The sequence below is a fragment of the Atta cephalotes genome (assembly GCF_000143395.1).
Source record: "Atta cephalotes unplaced genomic scaffold scaffold00035, whole genome shotgun sequence".
Classification (NCBI taxonomy): Eukaryota; Metazoa; Arthropoda; class Insecta; order Hymenoptera; family Formicidae; genus Atta; species Atta cephalotes.
The window spans coordinates 2,762,261-2,783,196 of NW_012130099.1; the positions used below are offsets into that span (position 1 = coordinate 2,762,261).

The following is a 20,936-nucleotide window of genomic DNA, read 5'->3' on the forward strand; positions in this document are numbered from 1 at the left end:
ACACATATATACACAAAATAAATTTTTATTTTTTACATTTCTCTAAACATAAAGTTACATGATGGTTACCCAGAGGTCGAATCATCTACAGAAGATGTATAGAAGATAAAAATCTTTGCAATGAGAGAAAAGTGTTTGGTGTTTGTGACTATAACTGCATAGTAAAATAATTGGCTAATAGTAATTAAGAGCTCCTTCTAATTCTGTTATAATGTTTATAATAATAATTATGTTTATAGTATATTAAAAAAATATACACTTGATTCCGAAATATAAACTATAGTCATTTTTGTAATTAACTGTATTTTATTTTCTTTGTGGATTTATAATTATTATTACGAATTGTAAGTTCAATATATAAAAAAATTAAGTTTAATTAGTACCTATAATTAGGAAAACGATTATAATTTATAATCGTTTTTGTGGCCTATATTTCATTTTTTATATAGAATAAATATAATTATTATTACTAACATTACCACAGTAATAACCATAAACTTAGAGCTAATTATTTTATCATGCAATTACAGTCACAAAAATCGAACCCTTTTCTCTCAGTGTGTCATTAACATCAACATAATTTTCTTTATAGATTTCTAGGATAATCATAGTTATTATCATTAATTACACTTAATAAAATTGTATAATATTCTATCTTTTCGTCTCTTTTTTCCCGAATGACAGACTGACGTTAACAGATGTAGGTCGATATTCATAGTCGGATCTTATGTATAAGACTGTCTTAATTATAGTCTTAAGATGTCATGAACCAATCAAAGAGCCGTATTAGCATCTTAAGACATTACTTAAGACATTACTTAAGACGGTTTTAAAATAGAATGGATGAATACCTCATACTGACGTCTAATAGAAACTTGACATCATTGTGCTATCTTTTGACGTTTATTCTACTAATTGGTCTTTTTTTATTTGCTACACTGAGAGAAAAAAATTATTACAATTACCATAATTTAACTATAATTTACAATCATTTTCGGTGCCAGATATATATTTTGTAGAATTATAAATTATAGCGGTAACTAACTATAAAAATGGAATTTCTAGTTATAATTATAATATTTTACTATACAATCACAAAAACGCTTCTTTCAGTGCAGCACAATTTGAAAATTGCATTGGATCGAAATAGATGTAAGTTCTGTTTTTCTTTTGAATCATCTGTAAGATACTTTTGCAGTTTCTTTAATGAGATTAATCGTATCGTATTCTCCTCGGCCTCTGAAATTACGAGTAATGAACTCAATCAAACTTATTAAGGAAGTACAAAGGAATTGTACACTTTTGCTTCGTACACATAGTTAGTCTTATTCGCTTTACTTTTAGTTGCGCCTGGCTATTGAGCTAATTTCCTGTCCAAAAACCAATCTCTAGTTTTCTCGTCCCGTTTCTTTTATCTTCCTCGGGCAGCCACAGTAATTCTTCGCAAATGTTCAATTTCTCATAACAATTCCTCACGACGTTCTTTAATGTCTCTATTACATTTCTGCATTTTATTCTTCTTATTTGTATGTCATATAAAATGATATTTGGAGCAATGCACTTTTTTAGTTAACGATGTTTATCTTGTTGCGTTAACTCAAAACTCAGAAGACTCATTTTTCTGTTAAATCTGTTTTCTTTTAAATCTTTATAACTCGAGTCCTAATAAAAACTTTTAGATTGTAATTGTTGGATTGGAATGGAATATTCAGAAAAAAAGATGTAAGAGTTGAAAGTGGAATTAAAAAGAATAATTCTTGTCTTTATATATATTGATGAATATTCAGCTAATAAATGATTATATTTCTTTTTTAAAAGAAATAAATTGACATTATTATTTGAATAATTTATATATTTAGTAAAAAAGGAGTCATTTAGTTTGTTTATCTCCACTTTTAATTTTTTTTTTATACATCCCATGATATTGTCGATTAGATTTTTGGAAAAAGCAATTCTTTAAATATTAATTGCAGTATAAAATTTTTTATTAAAATCCAAGGATTTAAAAAAGAAAAGCACGTCTCTTTCGATTTATACCTGTTTCCAGTTTCAATGTAAATTAACTTTAACTTTACAAACATTTTTAATAATAATAATTTTAATTCTTAGACCTAGAAAAGAATGAAGAGTAAGTTGAATCGAAGTTGAAATTAATCTGTAATGGTTGAAACGTTATGGATTAAATAAACAAGTTTTTGATGTCCGATAGTCCAGTCTCTCTATACAATCGCGATCATGCGAGAAAAACGATACTTAGAAAGTGCGGTGTAGTAACCGGACGGTCTCTTTGTAAAATGATCGTGGAACCTACATGATCGACACGCTCGCATTTATGATCGTTTTGTGCGGGGACGCGTAACGGCGCGCAGGTGGGTCTGATTGTTGCTCCGTCTTAACTGGAGCACGTCCCCCTAGCTACGAAGGATCGCATGAAACCAGTTATATAAATTGTTTAAGGATCGTTTCATTGTGTCTCACACCAGATTGTAATTTTCTTCAAAAAACCACATCTCTGTAGTGAAGAGATTAAAAGAGAAAAAGAAAGTAGAAACCTTTTAAGATCTGCGCAATCGTATCTTGACGAAATTTTATTTGTTGCAGTTTAAAAAATTTTGTATCGTACAAAAATTATTTTTCATAAGATTAATAACTAATTATTTTAATATTGAATTTTGACATTGAAGATGAGCTGATAAGAGCCGAAATGTATATATTTAGAATATTGGTACAATTTTTAGCATTAACATCTAGCTTAATCTGTTATTGCTACTCTTTGATTTTTAATAATTTTATTTTTTGTAACAATAAAATAATTAAATAGGGGCAATGAAAGCAATAAATATGGCCGTAATTAATGCGCTTTAATAATACTATATTATATATAGTATAATTATTACATTATAAATGGGACAAACTATTTGGGTTTGTCATACATTTCGGTTTATCTCAAACTATCTTCTGCGATATTCAATATAAATTTTCTTTTGGAGTGCAATACATTTAGATACAAATAATGAATAAAAATTTCATAGTATATAAGAGATGACCTTTATCTTTTCTTGAAAAATATTAAATTTTTTCAGTTTTTCAATCAAGTGATCATTGCATCTATAGATCACACGAGCAATCAACAATTCAAAACGTAAAAATATGATATAATATTTTAAATTTAATAAAAGAATTATATTTGAAATTATACATATATAAATTTTATATTATTCGATGGAAGTCAATAATAATTATTTCATTATTTGAATTTCAAGAGCTTTACAATCTAATATTTTAATATTTTATTTTTTGTATTATATAAATAATATAAATATTCTCTTTCTATCACAAGCAAAAAAATCCTATTAATTTTTTTACACACAAAAAACATATTAAAAAGAAAATAAATATATCAGATATTCAATCAGTAAAAAATTAATAATAAAATTAAGAGAGAAAAAGATGTGTGTAAAAAATTATATAAACAATTTACTAATAGAGATAAGTCTATTAATAACTGTTTCTTAATCTCATATCAGGTTAATCATTTTTATTATAGCTAAAAGCAGTAAACTATAAAATAAATGTAACATGCAAAAATAATTTAGTATTTTGAGAATTAATACTTCAATTGCCAACTTCAACCGGCGACTTGTCGTTCTAAATTCAAATCACGTATTTTCGTGGTCACCCAGTAACCTTAGTCGGCAGCAGGAAATAATAATCATTGTCGATTATTAATGGGACCTCCATCGTCGCCGACGCGTCGTACCGTACCGGAGAAAGTTTCGGGACGACGTTCCGTTATGTACGCGGAACGAGAATCACGTAGAACAAACGCGGAATCTCAGGTGGGCCTCGAACCGGAGCCCTAAGGAGGTAGACCGGTGTTTTACAATTTTGCGATGTAGGTCAATTGTCGTGGCGTTTAATGATTCTGCGGTGTCGATCGGAGTCGATCAGAAGTTTCGTTCTTGGAAAAGTCGGGAGTTGGCTGAACAACCGGTCGTTCCTGTTCTTTTCGTCCAGGAATTGATGGAATACGATATTCCTCTGTTAGTCGTGACATTTATCGGACAAGCCCAACGACACAATCGTCACAATCGACACAAAAAGCTTTGTTGCTCGCCACGTTTTAATTTACTAGCAGTAATTAATAAAAAATATGTATTATAAAATGTTAATTAGATTGCATAAGCTGATAAAAAGTGAAGCTCAATAAATAATTAAATTTTTTTATTTCTGTTGATCTCTGACCGATTCGATGGAAGATATAAAATTTTCTAATATAAATAAAACATAGAGTTGTGAGAAAATAAAAAAGAATTTTTTAAAGTAACACGTTATGCATTTAATGCAATTATCTCGAAAGCGACGATTATTGCGTGAATAATGATAAATTTCCAAGAGAGATAAATTGCATTAAGAATAAATTTATTTATTTATTCAGTTGTTTGCTGATCTCGATTTAACAGATAAGACTTGAGATTTTCTGATATAAATAAAATATAAAATTGTAAGAAAATAAAATAAAATATAAAATCTTTTGTAGTTACTCTTTATGCGTTTAATGCAATTATCTTGGTAGCGAAGATTTTCTTTTTGGGTGTGGCAATAATCTTCGCTTTCAAGATAATTACATTAAAAATAAATAAACTAATTTCTTTTATTTAATTTTTTTAAATTGTTGCTGATCTCGATTTAAGATAAGACTTGGGATTTCTAGTACAAATAAAGCATGGAATTACAAGAAAAAACAAAGCATAGAATCTTTTAAATGATACGTGCGCTTTTAATGCAATTATTTTGAAAGTAAAGATTTTCGCAGGAGTGACACAATCTTTCTTTCCAAGATAATTGCATTAGAATTAAACTAGTCCTTTTATTAGATTTTTTTTAAATTTCTTAATTTGACAGGTAATACTTTTCTAAATTTCGTGATTTGATAGAAAATGGCTGGAACTTTTTGATATAAGTAAAACATAAAACATAAAAATAGTTGAATATCGTCAGAATGTCCATTTAAAAATACAGATTATTATTTTTGAGTCACGCATTGGTCGCGCTTAACTCATCCGTTTGTGAAGTTCCGACTGGCAAGCGAGCTCATGGATCACGTCGATCTCCATGCGTAGGTGTCACTCACGAACTGGTTTGAAGAGTGGCGCAATACGTGTGCGGGTTCGATGAACCTAACGCTCGTATTATATTCTTGTGCGCGTAACAATTTTTCATATTAATTGCATCGCATTTGAATCCTGTCCTCATGTCACTAACACGTGACGTCCGCCCACATTCCAAATGCACATAGAAAGGACGATTTTGCCGAAAAAAATTTAGATACATAGTACTGAGAAAAATATTGATCTGATTGAAAATGGACAAATCAAAAGATTCTAATTATATCAGAATTCTGATTATAATTAGAATTCTAGTACTTTAACTTTATTTGAAAATTTTGATTCGTCTATTTTCAACTAGAATCCCAATTAATCCAAGATTTTTTCTCAGTGTTATTGATTTGAAAATAACTTTATTGAGCTAACAAAAAAAATAATTATGCAGGAAACTTAAGCATGCTAAACTCAAGCAAAGTTTAACGTTCTCAAGCAACCAGCTTGAGTGTCCTGCATAATTATTTTGGTAATTCAACAAAATTACTTATACAGACCCGCAAGGGATGTCCAGATGATATCCATATTCTCTGAACATTCTAAGGGCGTTCCTAAACATTTCTCAGATAAAATATGCTGTAAGGTATTTTTAGGTCTGTAGTTAGCTAAATTTTTAGATATTTCAATTTTCTTTCAAAATCGTTCTTTTCATGTAGAACAGACATGATCGAAAAATTTGTATATCTTTACAAAAGTTAAAATTCTGTATTGGGAAAAATGTATACTTGAATTGATTGGAATTCTGATTGAAATTGAACGAATCAGAATTTTTTGATTAAATCAACTGGAATTCTAATTGAGATAACTGGAATTCTGATATAATCAGAACTGATTCATTTTTAACCGGATATTTTTCTCAACATGTACTACACAAAAGGTTTGATATTCCAGCAGCCAACTCTTAAACATTCTACATTATTTTTATAATCCAACAAAATTATCACGCAGCACATTTTATCCTGGGAACATCATTAAGACGTTCGGGGAATGTACAGACTTTCAAGGAACGTCCTAAAGACATCTAGAGAACATATCCTAAGGATATTTCCAAGATATATTTTGAATAAAGTGTACTGCACTGAAAGAAAAGACAACAACTAATTTTTGATTGCTGCAACAGCCAATTAAAAATGCTATGTCATATTTTAACATCTAATTTGCTGCAGCAGCCAATCTTTTCTTCCAGTATCATATATGTATTCTCAGCTTTGTATCTAGCTAAACCTTAAACACTTGAGCAAAACCGTTCTTTCCATACATATGATCAGAAAAATTTTACATTCTCCTGTAAAAAGTTGAAATCTCATATCAACGTCGCACTACGTCGCGTTTTAGCCTTGTAGTATTAATAAATAATACTTTCGCGCTGAATTGCAAAGATCGAAGCGTATATCACAGAATGCCGGAGAATGTAGTTCCTGCTGCGCTTATTCATAATTATTGCTGTTCACATCCCGGTATACCCGGTGCGTCCAGACATTAGGAAACATCGTGTCACGCGAACCAACCTCGTTATATCATCAGCTCCAATGCTCATGCATGATGCATATTCTTCTCTGGTATCGCTGTATCTTCCCTTCTCGTTGCTTCACAATGGATCCCGGAATTTTTTCCCCTTTTTGAGTCACGCGATCAAGCAACGATACGATCCGATGATGCTGCCCGAGTCGCTCGAATACGGCCCTGTTATCAGACTCTCGATAGCACGGCGGAGTTCCGGAGAGGAGCACGCTGCACCTGGGAGGACTGCACATATGTAACCCTGCATCCGCGATGTAGCTGCAGTTTGCTAATCTGGCAACGTTGTGTAGAAGCCGGTCTTATGGGCGTAGCTACGATTTTCGGACTCGAAAGCGAAGTCTTCCGACGGAGATAAAGCCCTTCCTTGAGGATCATCCTGTTCTCTGATCATTGTATCTTCATAGGAGGAAAATATCGTGACGTTTGAGACATTTTCATGTGCAGTAACTTTAATGGAATCGAGAACCTTCCGGGCCGGAAAGTGTTGCTTTCAGTCGCCGTGTCCTGTTGTCTACGTTCCTGATTTTCTCTCACCTGTTACTTGTCCTCTCTCCCTCCCCTCCTTCTCTCTCGCCCTCCATTTAGTTCTCTTTTACCTGCTCGCTTTGCGTCGTAGTTTCTCCTGCTCTTTGGTTCCCTACCTTTATTTGTTGTTCTCATTCTCCCTCTCTCTGTCTCTCTCTGTCTTCCTCCATCGGTTGCCTTGGCCATATTCTCTCTCTCTTTCTCTTTCTCCTTCTTTCTCTTTCTTCGTGGACTGACTCACTCTCTCGATCAGGTAAACGTAAACCTGCGCTGGCTGCCACTTCATGTCCGATTCCTGAATCAGTCGCACAGGCACTAGCGAGTCGAGCGCTCCTCGTGTTGTTCTCTCGATCGGACCCCACGATTGTCACGATTCGTCGTTGATCCTTCAATACGTAGTCCAGAAATTACGTGGACCACGACTGGATTCTAATCGTTCAGAGCGTTTCCTCAGACATTTAGCAGGTATTTATCGGAGTCGAACTTTGGAAAGTTTGCTCTTTCATCACAATCAAAAATATTGCAATACTTAATCAACATCTAAATATTCTTAAATATTTTAAATATTCTAAACACCTTTCTAATCAAAATTTTGTTGTCGTTTTCCCTTCAAATTTTTTCATTTATTAACTTTGTAAATATATTCGATCGACGCTATTTTATATCATTACGTATATAATTATTTATATTTATCGATGGTACCGCGATTTACTGTAAATTTTGCTGCAAGTTTCGTAGAAATTTTATATTTTATATTTTACAAATAATTTGATACGAGATTTTATCATACTGCTCATTTGCTATAATGACACAAATAAAACAACGAAGTTTTTCCGAAGAAAATGAGTTTCAATGTTTTGAATCATAATAATTTTAATATAATAACTGATTGTAGATAAAAATCTATTTTTTTCTTAATTATGTTCTTTCTGCTTATCTTCATATTTACGTTTTTTTTTTGATAAATAACTAAAAAATAAAATTTTTCAGAAGATGAGTTTTCATGTATTGAATCATTAAAAAATCATTAAAATTAAAATTTTGTAATATTAATTTTTTAATGCAATTTTAATATAATAACTGATTGTAGAAGATTAAAGTATGTTTTTTTCTTAAGTATTCATTATACAGATTTACGTTTTCTTTCTATAAACAGATAACAAAATAACATTTTTTTAATTATGTTGCTTTAACAAATGAGCGATATGTAGATATAACAAGATTGCAATATGCACGTAGAACGTAACACGTAAAATATTCCACGTATAGGGAAGTGTGTAAGGCTAAATGTCGATTGACATTCCGCATTTGACGTTTGCATCATTCGCCATAATGTAAAACACAGTTCCGTCTTTGTCGTTGACTTTACTTGGGCTTTGAAATCGCGAATGAACCGTTGTCATCGCGCAGCGATTTTTTTCGGAGCGAAACGTGACGACTTGCGGTAAAATGCAACGTGTTTGAGTAATTCTTTTCGAGAAATGAGACGAACACATTGCATAGTGATAATTGTTAAGCTGTAAAAACAAGTCTTTTTGGACAAGTCGAGTCTTTTTTTGGTAGATTTATCGCTTATTAGTACTGGTGAACACCGTCCCGTTGACAGAAACAAGATATCTAGCACATCCATATAACTCGCAGAATAAGAGAAACGCTGTGAATCTATCGATTTTAATCTTGAAAACAAAAGGTAGATGACAAGAATCAAAATTTCTTGGAAACACACATGTGATCTCTGTAAAATTAATGTATTCCATCAAGAAAATTAAATTATTCCATAATTTCTCATATTTAATTAATCGGAAACGATTTATTGTCCAACGTTGCAGTTATCATATTTAAAAATTTTATCAAGTTAAAATTTTTATTTTTCGAATTATTTAAATTTTGATATATCCGACATTTTTATTCTCGATTATTATTATTTTCTAATTGACAAGTAAAATTACATTTTTATCTTTAGAAATTTCAATAATGCGCTAACATGTTATCACCGGAAGTATTAGTATACTTTAAAATTCTCACTTTTGTCGTTACTGATATTAATTTAGAACATTGGGACTTGCTCAGCTCTCGTTGTAGTCACACGGTGTAGTAATTACACGGAATTAGAAATTTCACGCAATACCGAATACGCTCGCGGTTCGTGTTTCGCGTGATTACGCCGCCTCGATTAGGAAACTGCGTCACGCTTGATGAAATCTAACTGTGGCGATTAATCAGCGAGAAGGCGTACTGATGATAATCCTGTGCGCGAAACACCGTGAGTGCAACAGAGATGCACATGTGTTCATATGATGATCGATAATAGAATCGCTGCATGAAACTTGTTGGATTCCGTACAGATCCCTTGTGAAAAATGTATTCCGCATGTATGTATTCTGATCGTAATAGAATCGCCTAGAATAGAAATCCTGGAAATTCTAAAAAGGTTTGTGCACTCAAGAATAGATTCTGATATGTCAAGACGTTGTTCCCTTCAAAAGTGACGCAACTCAAAAAATTAGGCTCTCCAGAAAAATGAAAGAACTACTTTTCAATTGTTGACTAATTAAATATTATCGGCAAAAAAATATAAGTGTGTTTCTAAGTAAATGCAAAAAATTTTAGATGATTCTTTGAAAATGAAGAGGAGTCTCTCATGTAAAATTATACTTTTATATTCCTTTGAGGGATCAATTTTTCTGAAATAAAGAAAGGAATCCGATTTTCCTTCCTAAAATATCTTGTTAAAAACTTATTTTTGCTTACTTCTATCAATGAATGATAGATGAACTTTAATTTCGATTGAATTTTTTGTTCATCTTTTGCTAAGTTTAGGACTAGAAAAAGATGAAAAGTTAGTTGAACCGAGATTAAATTAAACTACGTTGATAGAAACGGACATTAATAAATAATATAATAAGGATGTTGTAGAGTAACTTTAAATTTTCCCACATTTTTTGAACGTCTAGAAAAACTTGGACTATACAGAAAAAGTAAAATGATTACAGACAGAGAATTAAGTTAATTTACTTTTAAAGATTGATAGGATAGTAATTATTTAGCTCATCTATGATAATAACTTGAAAATTATACGTTTTGAATTATATCATTTTTAAAATAAAAGAAAATGATATATGGATCTTTAAAATTACATTTTGCGAGTTTTATGATACTAGAAACGTAAATTTTATTTGCCTATTGGCGAAAAGTACAATAATCGAGAATAAATATCGGAATACGATATATACGTACATCTGAAAAGCATTCGCCACAGACTTATTCGCTTCGTTCTCGATTTTCTCGTAGAATCACGACGTGTTTTTCTCACCCTCAGTTCATTACCGATCCGACCGGGCGTAAACAAGATCGTAAAATCCCAGTAGATCGCGTTATTCTCCTTACTTTAAGACTCGCGCGCGCATTCTCAGTCCCCGTAGACACACTAGACACTTGTCGTAAAATTTTCGATTTCGAATGTTTATATGTACTGTTATTTATTTTCCACAGAGAGATCATGACAGATTGACATGTAAATTTACGAGAAAGATCGTCAGAAAGAAAATGTACCTCCTCATTGTATCTTTTATTTTCCTTTGTGTTGAAATTTTAGGTATCTTTTATCTTTTTCGGTAGAACTTTCAAACGTAAATATTGTATTGAACATACGATTTCTCTTTTTATTAGTATAGTATATTCTTCATATATTTTAATTTAGAAATCTCATGAAAAATGTATATTTTGTGGAATTTACAAATGTCAAACTCCATTATAAAATCCACAGAGAATGTCATTATAAACCTTAAAAATCCATAAATAAAAAACATTCAGTATTTATAAATTCTGCTCTCATTCATTCTAAAATCTGCAAATCACAGATTCCAAAATTTTGCATCTATCGATTTTGAAATTTTTAGCTCTGTCCTTTTATTTTGCCTCTCAATTTTAATAAATTTGCACAGTAATTGAGAAAAATTTGTGTTGAATTTAATCCATTTTACGTGTCCATCTAAATTTTATTAACTTTAATTTAACATAAAATGAATATATTAAGAATTGATATTATGTAAAAGTTAACACAAAAAATATAAAACTCTCATAATTTGTAAGCAAACTGTGCCAACATATTTCTTCAGTAAAATTGTCATTTATAATATGTTACATTACCATATTTTATTTATTTATAGAATTTACATTACCATATTTTATTTATTTTTAAAATTCACATTTTTAAATATATTATTTTTGTTATTTACTTCACTTATTCATAAATTGTATTATTTAACATTAAAATATGTTGAATATCAATTTAACGTAAAATATTTGAATGGCATAATCATTATGTTAATATAACATTTGAATACATCAAAAAAATTTAACACAAAAATTTTAAAAAGAACCAATTCTAACAAATAAACATGTTTTTCTATAGCTTCCGCTTATTCAGAACTCACTGGTGATGCTGATCATCACATACAAACGCATATCATTTTTTCTTTCAGAACGAAGAATTATCCTTTCCTTTCTCGCTTTACTTTTTTCAGTTCAGCTGTAAGAAACTCGGACTCTCTCTTCTAATCTGCTTCTAATTTGTTAAAGTGCATGTACACGTGACATTAAATATAGTTTCATAAATCTGTCACTGCTTTCTTCCTAGAAAGAATGAAGATGTCCTCTTTTCAGTTCTTTAGGTCAACCTCCAACAAACTCAGACTCTCTCATTTAATCGACCTGCGTCTAATGACGCTAATAAAGTATAAACGCGCATATCACCGCTTTCTTTACTTGTCCGAGAAAAGAATCGTACGATCCCAAAATCCATTTTCAGAATTCACGAATCCTATATAATCTGCCAACAGAGATCCTACAAAATTTCATCTCATAAACTGCACGAATCCTAAAGTCCCGTAGCTCTCAGCTCTTCCTCGCTTCGACGCTTCGTTTCAGTTCTAACAAAGTTCAGACTCTAATCGTCTATAAACGCGCGTCACTGCTTTCTTCCCAGGGGAGGGAGACATGGAGTCGTGGCTGAGCGACGTTCAACGTGTGCGGATCCCGCGGCCCAAATTCGGCAGCGGCAATTCCGTGCGGCGATCGAATTCGGCGGTGCAGCATTCGACGCGCTCGGAGATGCACTCCCATCGACAGGGTCAGGACGTGGCCAAGGCCACGGAGGAGCTGCGCCAGGCGCTCCAGGACAAGCTCTGACCGACCTCGCGGCCGTCGTAGGGTTCCGGCGAGGGCGCGAGAACTTACTTCACGTACCTTCCTCGCCATCCTCGTACCTGCCTGTCATGAAGAGAGTGACCTGCTCGACGACGAGTGATCTCGAATCGTTGAATTTCCTGTCGCCGTTATCGAGCGTTTTTAAAGTTTCCGAATTTTAAGATAATTTTTTAATGTAGATTTTTAGATAATAATTATGCGCCTAAAAATATATGAGTGTTAAGTTGTTTAAAAGCAATTTTTAGATTATATAACTGTAAAGTTATGACAGAAATGCGAGGATCTATAAGTTTGAAAATTTAGATTTCTTTAAAGAAAAATGTTTCATTCGAGCAAAATTTGAGCATCAAACCAATTGAAATGAAATTACATTAACACATTTGAATTAAAATATATTTTTACTTACCTTATATAAAATTTTTTAGCTCTTCTTAAAAGAAGTTTTAATAATTTATATATTTAGGTTCCTTTGAAGATAAATATTTGATTCGAACTGAATTTCAGGATCAAATCAATTAAAGATAAAACTGTATTAAGTACGAATTAAATTTCATTTACTTGTCTTTTACAAAATTCTTTAGTTCTCTTTAAAAATTTTGGGTAGTTTATAAATTTAGATTCCTTCAAAGCTAATTTTCGCTTTGATCTAAATTTGAAACTTAATTCAATTAATTAAAATAGCGCTTGGATTAAAGTACTTTTATTTATATTCTATGAAACTTTTTAATTCTTTAATAATTAGTTTAATAATATATTAATTTAACGTTTAATAGTTATAGAATACAATTGAAATTTTTTCATAGAAAGAAACAGTAAAAGTCCGAACCGTAAACTGAAGAAAACGTTCGATGAAGCGGCGGAAATCGATTTGGCGATTCGATTGTTGTTTCATCGAGCAAGGATCTACAAAAGAATCTGCCACGGAGATACTATCACTTAGTACATCTCCGGCGAATTGGTCGGTCATGCGGAAGAGTGAGTTCGAAACGGGCGGCAGTCGTCAACTGTAAAGAACGAGGATACAACGTCGGCAACATGCGGCTTGGAGAACCAGAACTGTTCTCTTCGTTCCTGCCTGCTTCCGATCGATCGCAATTGTCGAGTGCAATTAGTCGAGAGAGGCGATTTGGCACGGGTCCTCGCGGTATGACTTATGACGAGGATCTACGAAGAAGCGTTCATGAATGGGATTCGCGAGAGACCCCAAAGAGCCCGTGGCGTTAAGGACAAAGCAATTATCGCGTGGCTTTCGACTGCCCTCAAAAACGCCGAGAAATCGCACGCGCCACTGAAGAGCGAGGTCGATTTCGATCACTTTTAATTAGCTTGTAATTAATATAAGCAACCTTGTACGCAGAGTATGCTGCAAAGTATTCCTATTAAGAAAGCATAATCTTAAATATGTCATTAAATATAAGTTAAGACGAAATTCTTGCTTAGGTACTTAGTTTTGTAATGTTTAACCGGGCAGCGTGTCGCCTTATTTATAGTAAATTATTGTATTCATTATTATCAACTTACATCATCTCGATATCCGTCATTAGTCACATGTAACGTCTATAGAAGTTATCATCTATTAATTCTTTACCAGGAGCTTAAAATAAAGAGTCTCGAAAGAAAGCGAGTGCTTGTTATCAATGACCTTCATTAATACGTAATCAAATTAAATGAGTATAATTAAGAATTCTTCTCTTTTGCTTTTTTGTATTGCCAATTACGTAATAATTACATTGTTTGATAAAAAGTCACTTTTTTTACCGAAGTATAATGCATACCAAAGATTTTTTTCTCGTTGCTGTGGGAAAAATTTGCTCATGCAATCAGGGTTTTGAGCAAATTGAGGTAAAATAAGTTAAAAATAATTTCAATTAATTTTCAATATTATTTTACAATAAAATAAAACGTTGTTTTTAAGTAAAGTTTACGGCATCTAAAAATACATGGAAGAAAACACAGTGAAAACTTCACTGATTCAGCAAATCTATAGTCGTAATGTACAGACAGTCATTTTCTATGTTAAAATAGCAAAGTTGACAAATGAATAACACTAGCGATTTGTTAAATCATCAAATCTTCTTAGCTATCGATGTTGAATTCGCGTAGTAAATTATTTCGCGTAGTAAATTATAGGTTTGCTGTAACCATCCAATTAATTTTTTTTCCGTGTACAATTCAAGAACGAATTTTAATTCATGATCATATCATCGTATGGCTGTTTGAATTTTTACAACGTTTCTATATAGTATTACATAGATTAACAAAATTTTTTTTTCTCTTCAAAATGTCATAGTATCATATCCCAAGATTTCTTCGTACTGAACACAATGCTGTTGGCAAAATTTGTGTGGCACATCAGAATTCTTAGTAAATTGGGATGTAACAATAAATTGGAGTAATTTTTCACCCTAATTTATTAAAAATCCTGATGTGCTATGCAAATTCTGATGACGACATTGAATTCAGTGGAAAAATCTTTGGAATATGTACATTTTAAAATTTTAGTGTCAAAGTTATTATTATTGGGCCAGAACGTAAGTTCTTTTGTAGCGCTACGAACTTCAAAATTCAAGCAGCGAAATTATAATTTCGTTAAAAATGAACGAAACTTAAGTTTTGAAAGAGGATTTTAAAGCTTAAAATATCTGGTTTTGAAAGGCTACTATGTTCTTTTGAATGGTCATTTTTACATATAGAAAACTGAACAAAATAAGAAATTTTCTTTTCATTTTAAGAGTTTGTTATGTAGGTATTAAAAAAAATTTACGGAAGTTCCACTTTCTAATATGAAAGCTTAAAGTTTTCCCTACAAAATTATCTTTGAAAATATTCCTAAAATTTTTTGTTATTAAGTTGTCTTGTTATTAAAAGAAGCATTTTTATTTTGATTGTTCATAATTCCGTTAAAAGTCAGCGCTAAAAAAACAAATTCTTCAAATTGAAACTTTGCTCCATCGAATATTATAATTGCTAAATTTTTTTAAAAACGTAGACATAGAAATGAAATAACGCTACGAATTTTTGTTCCGACTCAATATAACGAAATTTCCGCTGCCAGGAAAAAAAGATGTAATCGATATATAAACCATGTAATCGATATGTAAACTGCTTTTAGGCTGTCTTGAATGAGTGACTAATAGCGGAATCTCATTAGCGGAAACGAGCGGCCTTAATTAGTCGATTCTAATGAGATGGCGTTTCTGCTTTCTCTCTCCCTTTCATCACCTCTCGTTCCATTTCGAGAGAACAGCTACGATGTCTGCGTAAATCACATAATGCGCAGTTGTTTTAGAATGAGAACCGAACTTCCAGGTAAAGTTTTTGGCAATGAAAATTGCGATGATTGAGATATGGTTTCGTTGTGCGTTTGACGGCACAACGAAAAATTTTTCAAAAAATAATACGGTGGATTTATTATCATCGAATTATTATGTAAATTGCATTACTGGTTAATTATAGACTCCAAGTCAGACTTATTAATTTATTTAGTTTCACATTAATTTAAGAAGATAATTTAATGAAGGGATTTATAATACATAAGGAGTAAAATTTAATACAGTGAAAGCGGAGTTGCCTTCTATATATTCTAATCATGAACAACTCCAGTGTTTACATTTCCGACCACGCATTTAGCATTAATATGATTATCATAACATCCGCACATTATGCGGAATAATCTAACAGAGATTTGCGTAATTACAACTTAAAGTATGGAATAATCATATTGACTGATAAATATCATGAAAAATATATCTTTTCATGTCAAAAACGTCGCTTTCAATTTTGTATATTTCTACTTTAAACGCGCAATAGTAATCGAGATATTGCATAATTAAAATTTAAAATATTGAGATGACGCTCCAAAGTTTAAATAAATGAAAAGCTTTTCAAATAAACAGAAAAAAAATAGAAAAATTATTTTCGTATTTTACATTAAATATTTATGAAATCAAATTAATATTTTCTGTATATATTTTGAAGATATTTTATATTTAAATTTTTCATATGAATTTAAATTTATTCTAAAAGAATTTGCATCACAATAAACTAACACATTAGAGTGTTTATTATTTATCCGCTAGCCCAATATCACTTGTTTTTGTAAATTCTGATTGCTTTTCCCACTCTCCTTTACATAACGATGCTTTAAAATAGAATACCTTCTATTCACAATTTCCTGTTCACAATTTTTAACTTTGACTAAATATTTGCTTACTAGTATGCTTTAAATTTCCTTTATTTTTTTGTTTCTTTGCATAGAAACTAAATTAAAATACACATTAATATTTTTTTTGTTCAAACATGAAAAAGTCCAACCTATAGATAAATGCAATCCAGTTCACGTGTTTTTTTCTTTTTTTTTACTAAAAACAATATTTATTGAAATTTTTTAGGTATTGTATATCCATGTAAAATTCGGTGAAAAATGTGGTTTTTTTTTTTTTGGTATGAAAGATAACATTGCTTTTTCAGTTTTGGATATCCCTATCCTAAAATTATAATGATAATCTTATTGTGATATTGTATACTTAGGACTTTAAATATCGAATAATTGTTTCGGCGTAAAATATCGTGAAAGTAGATTTTTTCACAACAAAAGATTGCATCACTTTTAATTTTGGATAAATCTATCTAAAAATCACAACAATAAATTAATTGAATTATTACATAATCAATTTAGAATTGATAGGCGTATCGGTGAAATTCGGTCAAAAATGTACTCTTTCGCAATAAAAGGTTATGTGATTTTTAGAGTTTTGGCTACCTCAACATTAAAATTATAATAACAATTTAGTGAAGATATTACATATCTAGAAGAATTTAGATATTTAGAAAAGCTGTAATATCGAACAATTATATTGGCGTAAAATATGATTAAAAAATGTTTTTTTTTTTCGTTACATAAGGTCACATCAGTTTTGAATATTTCTATCCTAAAATCACGATAATAATCCAATCGGGATATTGCAACTTAGAATTGAAAATATCGAGTAGCCGTATCAGCGTAAAACACAGTGAAAAATGTATTTTCCTCTGCGAGAGGTCACATTGCTTTTAATTTTGAATATTTCTACCCTAAAATTACAATAATAATTCAATCGAGATATTACATATTATACTTGCAATTTTAAATATCGAGTATCGGTGTACGGAGAAAAAATGGTTTTCTCGGCAAAAAGTCATGTCGCTTTTAGTATTTGGATGTTCCTATCCTAGAATTAAACTTTTTTCATTGACATGACAAAATTCTGGATTTGCCGCGCGAATGAAATTGCGCTCGTGCGCGAGCGAGCGGTTAGGCTCGTTTTAATCCTCCGTTATTACGGGAACAATTTGCGAAGGATTTTCAAGTAGAACGACTATCACGATTTCGATCAACGAGAGGGATGAACAGCGGAGGAAGATAAACGACGAGACCGTGAAACGCGGCTCCTACGTTCCTTTTTACTGTTTGCTCCTCCGTTCGCTTATCGAGAATCCCTTATTGAGACTCTTTTTTCCCCACAATAAGACGAGCACGGATGCATTATGAAGGAAAAGAAAACGACAATCAAATTGCATTGAGATCGATTGTAGAATATACGGAGTGTCCTGTCTTCATTTTTAGATTCTCAAATTTCGAAATTTCGATATTTTTCTTTTAAATAGCAGTTTCTGGCAAATCATGAAAATTATTAACTTATGTAAATTATTCGTAATAATTTATTTTATACTATATATAAAGAATTATATATAAAGAAAATTATATATATATATATAGAATTATTAATGCATATGTATATATAAATGTATATAATAAATTAGATTATTAATGTACCATATAAATTTATTTTGTAATAATATATATATGTATAAATGAATTATAAATAATACAAAAGAGGATTTAACTCGCAGTCTAATTTTTCGTTCGATTTTTTCTGATAAATTAAAAATTTAAAAACTTGAAGATTTTTTTCACTGGAGAATCTAACGTTGAAAATTAAAAAAATTTCTCTTATCATTTGTGCTAAGAAACGATTTGTTCTAATTTCATTCTTGTGATCTAATAATTTACGGATTAATTGTGGTTTGCTGCGATAAGAACACCTTGTATATTAAACTCCACCGTAATTAACTTCATAATGTGATTTTTCGTTAACGATTTATAATTTCCCTCCCGGCATGTTGAGGCTGTTTCTGCTCGTTCTATCTTGAGACCTTTAAGTTTTCGAAAGCATTTCATCGAATACTGTTTCAATATGATGGCTTCTACGAAACTTCGCAGTCATATATGAAATTGTACACATGCGTATAAATGCAAATATGATAGATTTTAAAACTTTTATCGATTAGTGGATTCGTTAATTGCAAAAACATTTCAAACAAGCCATTAATATCGATAATTATTGGGGTTTTAATGGGGCTATTATACAATTTACTAAAATTATATGTTGCGGCAGTTTTTGGATCGCGCTCAGATAAATATAGATATCGACAGACATGAATTCTCGCGAGGAGATGGCGTCCCCGCGTGCAATTGGAATAACGATCTCATGTAAGGCATCGGCTCGTCGTTATTATCTTAATTATATCGGCCCGACCTTGGCATTGGCTCCCGATTCTTCTCGCGATCGCGATCCCATACTGCAATGTATTCTCCCGATTATCTCAATTGCACATCGCTTCTGCTCTCGCGTGTGGGTCGATTGCACTTTTTCTCCGTCTCCGTAAGACGGCATAAAGCTGAGAATCGCGAGGGATAATAAGGAGAAAAATTTCTGAAGGTATTTTTCTTTATATGCATGAAATTGAGATAAATTGCGCGACTCAGTCTTCTAAAGAAATATTCAATTATCACTTGTTGCTCGATGTGTTTAAAATAAAAGTAAAGTTTGTTTATACATGTTATTAATATAATAAAATAATTTGATGGTTGTAGGATGAAATAAAAATTATACGTATATATTAAAAATATTCTAATTAAATAGAATACATTATTAATATTGTTCGTATTATTTGATTATACACTGAAAAAAATTTACTAAATTTACTAAATTTTGATAAATATTTGTTTGAATAATACTAACTAAACATTTACTTACAAACATGTATTTATTCAATAAAAATGATGCTTAAATTAAATTAATATTCTGGTATCAAATAAATATATGTTTATATTTAATTAGTACTATTCAAACACTTATTTATTAAAATTTAGTAAACCTTTTTTTTATTATATTATTAATAAAAGCATCTTAGCTTAAATAGCCTTTGTTTACTTAATATTAAAAATATTTTTTATTTTATTTATTTATACAGAAAAGAATAATTTTGTTAGATCAACATAACTAGAACACCTAGCATGAAACATGATAACATTGAACCAATTTAAACGAGTCTTAATAATTATTATGATAGCCTAGCAAAATTATTTTCAGCTTTGAAAATAAATCTTTAATAAATTTTTCATATCTCAGCAAAATTGTTCTTTCCGTGTGAAAAAGACGATAAGACGAAGTTGTTTTAACTTTCAAAATTAGTGATGCTAACAAATGAAAATCGGAATAAAATAATCATAATGAGATCGGATCAGTACATGAAGGTTTTTCGAGAACGACTTTGCTGAGGTATTTAAAAATTTAAGTAGATACATGAAAATAATTTTGTTGGATTATTAAAATAATTCTGTACAAACGTTTAAGTTTTAATAATAAGGCTGCGAAGAGTTTTAATATTTTAGAAACAAGTTTGAACATTCTGCATAATTATTTTGATAGCTCAAATAGAATTATTTTTAAATCTTTTCAAATCTTAGCTAACTAAATTTTTAGATACTTCAGCAAAATCATTCTTTCCGTGTACATTGTTTAAAACTAATGTTGATATTAAGAATCGTTAAATCTACAAGAATTGCTAGACGTTATTAGATCGTGAAGTTTCTCGACCTTCTCGAGAAGGGAATTCCGATAATTGGTATTTCCTTTCTATCGCTTCGTTCGAGTACTTCAAGCAGAGCAAATGTATAGTTACGATGTCGTCCATAAAATCGCGGTTTCTTCATTATCTCGTTCAACGCACCTGCCTGGCAGAAGGCAATCTGGACATTTTTTTTTTTCATCCGGACGTCAGACGTTGTAGTAATCGGTAGAAGTCATTATTCTTGGGGAGAACGAACGATCTTAGGGCACTTTTCAGAAATTACATCACGACGATACTGTGGCTGCCCGAGTTGCTACTTGGCTCTTCTGTTCATTTCGTATCGATACCTGTCCACGATTCGATGTCATCGATTATCTCGTGTTCGTTTACCTGAGTGATCTTATTAAACGTCTCTAATACATTGCGACTTTGCTACATTTATTTGATATATTCCTGCTTTCTCTCGATTGCGTGTCGTCGTTTATACATAGAAATATAAAATATCGAGGTCAGGGCTCTCGTGGCCTTTGCTCTTTTATGACATCCCTCGCGTTTCTTGAGGAATATTTAAGCAATGACCTTCTTAAGACTTCAAAGAGTTATTCGAGAATGCCAAGTAAAAAG

General features: G+C 31.2%; 2 protein-coding genes across 2 annotated transcripts in view; one reads left to right on the top strand and one right to left on the bottom strand.

Moving 5' to 3' along the window:
• The window catches only part of LOC105621639 (whirlin), a 90,897-nt gene that overhangs the window by 16,369 nt on the left and 53,592 nt on the right, over nucleotides 1–20,936 (bottom strand). The gene's annotated exons all lie outside the window — the stretch shown is intronic.
• LOC105621638 lies at nucleotides 12,207–12,398 on the top strand. The gene has a single exon (XM_012203105.1). It carries the CDS (start codon nucleotides 12,207–12,209, stop codon nucleotides 12,396–12,398), a length of 192 nt encoding a protein of 63 aa, XP_012058495.1.